The 8540-nt window shown below is 39.6% G+C and overlaps 1 protein-coding gene across 2 annotated transcripts in view; it reads left to right on the top strand.

Moving 5' to 3' along the window:
- ZEB2 (zinc finger E-box binding homeobox 2) overlaps positions 1 to 8540 on the top strand; it is a 129619-nt gene that overhangs the window by 96136 nt on the left and 24943 nt on the right. For both annotated transcript variants that reach the window (XM_024213655.1, XM_024213654.1), the window contains exon 4: positions 1783 to 1854. In XM_024213655.1, coding sequence (XP_024069423.1) covers positions 1783 to 1854 — 72 coding nt within the window. The remainder of the gene's footprint in view (positions 1 to 1782; positions 1855 to 8540) is intronic.

Below are 8540 nucleotides of genomic sequence, written 5' to 3'. Positions count from 1 at the left end.
GGCAGAAGGCCAGATCTGGGAAAAAAATCAAGCCTGGCTTGCCTGTTGTACAGTTTAAACAAATATTTTTCATCTGGTCTGCATATTATATGCTTTTGTACAAATTTAGCATCTGTTTGTACCTGCATATTTGAACGTAAGGGCTTTCATTATATTTTTTAATCTTCAAAGCCATAAACATATATATTTATACTTCAGCATTGTACACTGATTGTAAAGCTCTGAATGAAGTCATTTTGTGCTTTAGTTTTGATTAGAATGATACAATTAGAACCTGTTATTCTACCAACTAATTATTCGTAGAATGTGATATCTGAAAAATACTACAAGATTGCAAATTTAGGAATGAACCAAGAATGTGTTCTGTTTAAACTATTCACCCTGACTTCAGTCAAATCATTATCATTAGATTAATGTTGAGCCACTTTCTGTCATCAAAAATTGTATCACAAAAATGAGGAATAAAAAGTTTTATGTTTCATGTATCAATAAGAATTTGAATAGTGTTTTGACCTCCTTGATACTCTGTCATTTGATTTGCTAACCAACCTCCCTATCCCCAATTTATCACAGGCTCATGATCATTTGCAGAAAACTCTTTTTTTGTTGAACCACTTCTGGATGCTGTTCTAGATTTCATTTCTTACAAATCCAGCTAAATATAAAACTTATCAGGCCCTCTATTTAAATCTCAAATCCTAAGTACTGTTGTGTTTGCATATAAAATGAAAGAAATAGATTATATATTTGTGCATATGTGCAAAGAGGAGAAGGAAGGGAATTGGCAGAAAGTGGAAAGGAATAAGAGAGAGAGAGAGTTGTGTGTATTTGATTTTGCCTGTGGAAATCATTTTGAGGGCCAGATTTTCAAATGTGGGCACCTAAATTGTGTCCACCAAGTTTGTGTGAATACCTGTTGCATCTGTACTAACAAATCATCAGTAAGAAACCAAGGTGATAGGCATCTTAGAAATATCTACGTTAGATAGATAAATAGATCAAAAAGATATTCTATCCATTAGTAGGCTGAAGCGAGCTCCTCTTTATAAATCCTATTTTAAAATACCTTCCACCCCAGCAACTTCACCAAAAGCAAATTGGTCCATAACAAATAGATGGATTGACAGATAATTCTGTACAATAAGTACTAATTTTCATGTGAAATAATCCAATTTTGGGGCACAAATCTATTCTTTGCAAATGCAAAGGGAGCACAGACAAATTAAGCAGACATAATCGAACTGTCCACAGTTTAAAATTTAGAAATTTTTGTACCGTCTGATATTAATACACTCCTCACTCCAAGTCTATATAGTTAAAATGAGGATGATAAATCAAATAGTAGGTGTATGATAATAATCTTAATAGATGGATCTGCTGTCCAGAACCCTTTCTTCTGTATTTACCATCACTTCATGTAACATGCCTGTTCTTCCCAGGTAAAAATAATTAACTTGCAGTTGACTGATTATTAAAAATAAGAAGCTTTTTTCCACTGCACTGCTTATTGGATTTGATATCAGAAAAAGGCCTTCATTTGGCCCAAATAAATACCTCTGGTTTTCACCACTTGCTGTAATGTTTAAAGTAAATAAGTTCTTGTCCAGTTAGCATGATTGAATTCATTCAATTGCAAGAACAAAGCCATTGTATAGAGGCTTAGAACAGGCCTTTTCTCTGTTTCCTTTAAAAGAATCTTCCTTGTTACTGCAGGGTGCTTGCTAGCTTTGTGAGCTGTTCAATAATGTGCAAATGCTAAAAATGCATGTGCTTATTTTGCAGAAGAAATGAAGGAGGAATATGACACTATGGGGCCTGAAGCCGCAATTCAGACCACTGGAAACAATGGTACAGGTAAGGCAAATGGTCCATTTGAACATCATGTTTGTTCTGTGTCATTTAGAATTAGCTGTGCATGAAGGGAAGAAGTGGCTACACAATTTATTTACTTGTCTAGCTGAACAATTGAGAAATGTTTAAATAATCATCCTGTTTTCAATCCCCACTCGCTCTCCCCCAAATTTGATTACAATGGTACAAACTGGGTATTCAGTGAAAACTCAATCTCTCTTTTCCCCACCATGCCTCAACCCCACTCATTTTAACTGCGTTCTTCTAAGCTAATAGATTTTAGCATTGTGAAGGAGACATTTTCACAGTCAGGGTGAATGAACGAGTTTAAAGTACGTGGGCCAAGATACTGTAGTCTTTTAATGAGAGAGATTGTACAAAGAACTTGATAATAAGGATGGGGTGCACTCTTTATAGCAACCCCATATTCACAGGGAACAGAGAGTAAGATACTTCAGAGAATCCAGATATCTTTTCAGAAAGACACACACAACCCCCCATATATACACAGATACACAATTTAAATGAATATTTATGAGATTATTTTGTTTCTAGCTAATCTTTTTTTTCCCACTTTCCACATCTATTTCTTTCCCTTCTTAAAATCCATACATTTCTGTGGAAAAAGAAAGGGAACTTAGATATTTAACAGTCATTATTTTTGAGCCATCTCTTTTTTTCTATAGCTGTGAAAGGCCGTAAAAAGTTTCTGTTACTAGCCAAATGAATTCTGGAGTTTGACCATGTTCTTCCCAAAGGCCATAAGACCCTTTGCCATAGATGATTCATGCATTACACTACATTCACCTTGCTTTCTGCTAGATTTACACTTAAATATGTAGATGTTTTCGAGCACAGGTAAATTGTTATGCATCACATTATAATGTTTGATTCATAGGTATTGCCTTCTTGAAATGTTATTATAAAAGATGGTACCCAAATGTTATAAGGATTTTAATACTCACACATCCTTAATGCTGGTACACACCCACATAAAACCTACAATGTCCTTACTAAATAACACAAGAAATGTACTTTCTAATTCTTGTGGGAGAAAATAATAGAAAAATAAAAACATGTCAATGATTTTTTTCATACATTAGATTTGTGCATGAAAAAGTAATGAGTGGATTAGAATGGAGTCACAGTCTATCATTATATATATCCTTAATAATATTGCTATACAGAACCGAAAATAACAAATATTCTAAAATCACTTGGTTTTTCGAGATATGTTCATAAAGTGATGACTCATACGTGGTATTTGGAGTAACTGGACATGAAAAGGTTCAGATGTCTGATTCAGAAAAAAGGCTGGATTCTTATCTGACTTACCATTACCAGAATCTTTCAGGTCCCGTCTCAGGCTTTGTGACTATCTTTCCACACATTTTTCTGACCATAACAAGCCCTGACTCCTTCCTACTTGTTGTGTTGTCTCCTTGGAGGGGGGAAACCTTGTGGCCTATTGCCACATACCATTCCTTTCCAGTTTCTGATGGTCTTTCTTTCTGCTTTGTAATCTGGCCTTAGGTCTCCTCTTCAGGAGAAGGTCAGCTGACAGCCCCATAGATCATACTCTACTCTTAATCCAGAAAAGAGGTGTCCCACTCCTCTTGTAAACCAGTCAGAAATCATCTTCTGGGCGTAGACATGAGGACCACAGCCCTCTCTCACTTAATTGGTTTAAATCAGTGTCATTCTGTTGACTTCAGCTGAGGATCTGACCCAGGAAGTGTAATCACTCCTTGACAGTCATGGGAAGCTGCCTTTGGCCCTGTCTACAATAGGAAATTGTGCCTTGTTGAAGATTTGTTTTCAAACAAGAGCCAGAAACCCTCTAAAGGGCCTCATCGCTTTGCCATTTAAAATGTAATAGTTACTCTGGAGTAGTGAACTGTGGGACTGAGAAATCACAGACCATATGAAATGCCCACAACTTCATCATGATTAGAGGTTCTCTCATAACCATAAGCGCCGACTCTGTGGGTGCTCCGGGAAAAAATTAGTGGGTGCTCTGCACCCACCGGCAGCCAAACTCCCCCGACCCCGTCCTCGCCTCCTTCTCCCCCAAGCGCGCCACGTCCCTGCTCCTCCCCCTCCCAGCACTTCCCGCCCACCACCTAACAGCTGTTTGGCGGCGCTTAGGACTTTCTGGGAGGGAGGGGAAGGAGCGGAGATGCGGCGTGCTCAGGACAGGAGGCGGAGAAGAGGCAGGGCAGGGGTGGGGACTTGGGGGAAGGGGGTGGAATGAGGGTTGGGCGAGGGCGGTGCAGGGGCGGGAAGAGGGGGGCAGGGGTGGGGGGGTCGAGCACCAACCGGGCAGAGGGGAAGTCAGCATCTTTGAGTGGAGCAAGGAAGAATATCACACATAATGGCTGGCCTATGTTGGGACTTAACCTTTTTTTCCAAATCCTAAGAAAATATTTGGGTTGGGTGGTGGGAAGAACCCTTATTTTAGTCATTTTTTAAAAATAAACCTCAATAATAACAGGAACACCTTCCTTTCTATACACCCATGTAACGGCTATTACTATCAATGGCCCTGTCTACACTAGAAGGCAAGCTGCATTTGAAAAGCATCCTAGAGGATAACTTCCCCCTAAACTGATTTTGAAAATACACCTAGCCAGACTATGTAGACCAGGTCAGACCCTGCTCAAAAGCCTACCCCTCAAAGAATCTTGAAGGGACTGGCTAATGGGAAGAGAGGGTAAGTGAGTCGTTGTGGTATCTGAGACCTTGTCCTTTCTGCTGAGACCATTGATAAGAGTACTAGCCATGGCCGGCTCCAGGCACCAGCGAAGGAAGCAGGTGTCTGGGGCGGCCAATAGAAAGGGGCGGCACGTCTTGTAGGGGCAGCACGTCCGGGTTCGCGGCAGCAATTCGGCGGCGGGTCCTTCAGTGCCTAGCATCCTCTTCAGCGGCACTTCGGCGGCAGCTCAATTGCTCCGCTCAATCCGGATTTTCTTTTTTTTTTTCTTCTTCGCTGCTTGGGGCAGCAAAAAAGCTGGAGCCGGCCCTGGTACTAGCTAGTGCCATTTGTGAGGATTGTTCTTGTGATGTGGACATCTTTCCACTGGGAACTAGACTGTCTCCTCTAGCTCATTTCAACACCACCAAAACCTCTGATGGTAAGGATTAGTGGTCACTTCCAACTGAGCTTGATTTGAGCCTGTGATTTAGAAGTGAAAGATCCTGTAACCCCTTGTTAATCCCCAGAGCCATCCAATCTCTATCTGAACGTTCTCAGGTACTTTTCAATATGAAATAATATATCTTACATCTGCCTATTGAGAAAAATAGAAATAAAATATAGTGAAAGTCACTTTCAATCATGTGACTTTCAGTGGGGATTTTGCTCTTGCTTCACTGAACACTTGAAAACCCTATCTCTAAATAACAAATATTAACTGTTTTGGGAGGATGTTAGGAGGAATTATTTGACATGCTCCTTGTAGTAAGGACTTATGTGGTCTGGCTTCAGTACTGTCTATTGACTCAATTTCCCACAGTGTGTTGCCTCAGTTTCCCCTCCCAGATGGTCAACCACCAACTTTGAGTGTGGTTAGGTCACTGAGGTGACTTAGCCCTCCCCTAAGGAGATGAACTAAGTCTGGGTACAAGTGAGGCTGAATGCTAGTCCCCTTAAAGGACCAACTCACCCTGTGAAACACCCTCAATAAAGACCACATCACAGTGACCTTCATTTGCCCAAGGAAGTCCAGATGGGACTTTTTTTGGAGAGCATTATGAATGCTTCTGGATTGCCCAGGGAGGTCACTCCTAAATAATACAAAATGCTTCTTGCTCCTGAAGGCTGGGCATGTTATCCCTGCAAGGTTCCCCAATTCTAGGTGACCTCAGAAGACTTCATATCCGAGTCGCTCACATGGTAGAACTAACTACAGTTATTATTTGGCCAGGCAACAAATGTGATTGTTTTTAGGAAAAATTCACTGCAATATGTCATTAACATAGAATGGAAATAACAGAAAGATCTTTATTATGCTATTGCCCTTGCTACTTTTATATATGGCTACCATTAAAATTTTTTTTATCCTCTATACTTTTATACTAAGCAACATAAAGTTTATACAAGCAAAAGCAAAAGCTTCCACTAGAGTTAAAGGTATAGTTCATAGTTCAGCCATGCTAAATCAATTTGCAAACTGTTTCTAAAGGTCTCTAAAAGGGCTACTTAACAAAATGATGTACTGTATAAGCTGTTTTTAAATAGTTGATTGTTAGAATCATTTGATTTACTTCATTGGTCCGATTACTTTCAATACAGTTGGGATTCTTTTTTAGGAGATAGATGAGCAGATTCCCTGTTAATGAACAAACAAAATTTCCCTTTTTATATTAATAACATCTGGCTAATAAGCTTTGGCTGTCGATGTTTTTCATATGATTTAAAGAAGGAGGAAAAAAACCTTCAAGGGAGAGGAAAACAGAAGTAAAACTTGGCAGGTTAGAAGGATAGGCCGTTTTCAGACCGTAATCTATGTGTACCAATGAGGGCCTGTCACTTCCTGCCTAATGAAGGCTGTGGTTTTATTAGTTTTGTTTGCGATTAGGAGCAGCTATCTCCACCTTACAGTAAGAGTTCCCACAAGAAATAACTGGTCTCCCAAGCTCCTTGAGTGTCCTCTTTCTCTCTCTTTTTAAAGATACTAAACACCTCCTTAATGTTTTCCTTAATGTATTTTAGTTTAGCATGAGGCTCTGATACATCAGCCTTTGGAACTGAAAATATTTCTACTCTCCATGCCCTAATAATTAATTAAAATATTACTTATTGGTGAGGTCACCTACTGTACTAAATGTTTGACTCACAGATAGGAGTGTGGGTTCTGTGTGTAATTTCAATCCACAAGGAATCTATGAGTGCGGCTTTTTACATGCAAAACAACTAAGGGCTTGGGGGGGGCACACCTAATGATAATCAGGTGATTTGTTTAGTAATACTAGGTGATTTTTCCATAATTTCTGAATTCTCAACAGTAATGCATCTTGTAAGAGACTGGCGAGCACATGGTCAACCTTTGCTATTCATGTTAATCTTTAATATTACAGTACCAGGAATATTGTTTAAGTTAAGGATCTGTTAGCTTTTCTGCTAAATCCCCTTGTTTTTAGGGGTTTAAAAATTAGACATAAACATTTGCTTTAGATCCTGGATTCCATGCATACGCACAGAAGCTAAATAATCCACAGATTTAAGAATCCCAGAGTCTGTAATATTACAATAGGCTAGTATAACCTGCTGGATCAAAATCAGCTTTTAAACATGTTCCTGGGCCAACCTAGACAGCCCAAGCTCAGGATTAGAGGTCTTACTAGTAGCTCAGCCCCGCCATGGGTGGTTGGGGATAAAGGACCTGAGTTCAAATTCTACATTTGACCCCACCAGGATCTCAGATTTGCTGGAGAGGCAGACAACAAGCTTCCCACTTCCCTGATCCTTCAGGCTCTCTATCTCACATCGGCTCCTCTCCTTGCCCCTCCCAATTCTGGGGGTAAAGGGAGGAAGGTTCGTTCTCCTCCCTTCCTAAAAGCCACCATACTATTTCCTCTTCCTGTTCAAATACCCTTTCTCCTAGTGAATGTGAGATGGAAAAGGGCTAGGCCAAAAGAGGAGGGAGAATGGGCAGGGCTAATGCATCCATTATTACATAGATCACCAGCCATTTCCACCAGAAAGGGGTCCACAACCTCAGTTCTGCCGTAGGGGCTATGGAAAGATCTTGTTGCCATCCCACCGCCTGAAAGGGAAGACAAATTCCTTCATCCTTGGTACCTAAGTAATCACCTCAGTGCACAACCCTAATGAAAAGGGTTTTTTAAGATGGTCTATAAAATAGCAACAACAGAAACAAAAGCAATGTTAAAACATTTTGAAGGTTAAAACCCACAGACTCAGGGTGTTATAGTATCCTTAATTCATACTGTTGTGCCTAGTTACTGAAAAGGAACATTTCTGAATCAGGGAATATTAACACTATACAGGCATAAATTACCTCAGGAGCTGCAAATTCTAGACACAATGGGAGGAGTAAAAGGTGGGGTTTCAGGCTTAACTTTGATCATTTCAGCTCTGCTATGAAAAAGACATACCCAGAACACAGCCTGACATTTCGGTGTGTAAATATAATTATGTACAAGCAACCACCATTTTGTTATATTCCCCCCACAACATAAAAGACAAATTGTTGCATTACACACATACATTTCCACTGTAATTTGCACTCAGAACTCCAGTCATTCCTCCATATAATCATACCCTACTTAACAAACAAGTTCTTCTTTGCAAATAAGCATTTGGCACTTTGTATGTAACACAGGAACTATGTTAGGTGGATACTGTTATTGAACAGAAGCCATAATGATTGTTCAGATACATACAAAGAATCAGGAGCAACTCAACAATTTGCTGTTCCATATCCTCCTTCCTTCCATATAAAATGTCAAAAACTCATGGAAGTGTGGATAGCAATTTATAATGATGCTGGCCCTTCATTTGAACTGACAAAAATTTGCTTGTTTAAGGCCTATAGAGAAATTTTAGAGGACTTCTCACTGATGGGTTTAGCCATAAGAATCCCATTTAACCCGACAAGGTTTTTGTGGCTAAAACTCCATTCAGTGTTTAGACAGTTTCTTTTTTTATATAAAAAACTTATTTA

The sequence above is a fragment of the Terrapene carolina genome, unplaced genomic scaffold (genome assembly GCF_002925995.2).
Source record: "Terrapene carolina triunguis isolate 2854851 unplaced genomic scaffold, T_m_triunguis-2.0 Scaffold62, whole genome shotgun sequence".
Classification (NCBI taxonomy): domain Eukaryota; kingdom Metazoa; phylum Chordata; order Testudines; family Emydidae; genus Terrapene; species Terrapene triunguis.
The sequence above is the reverse complement of the archived record's forward strand: the minus strand, read 5'-3'. Positions and strand labels throughout refer to the sequence as shown.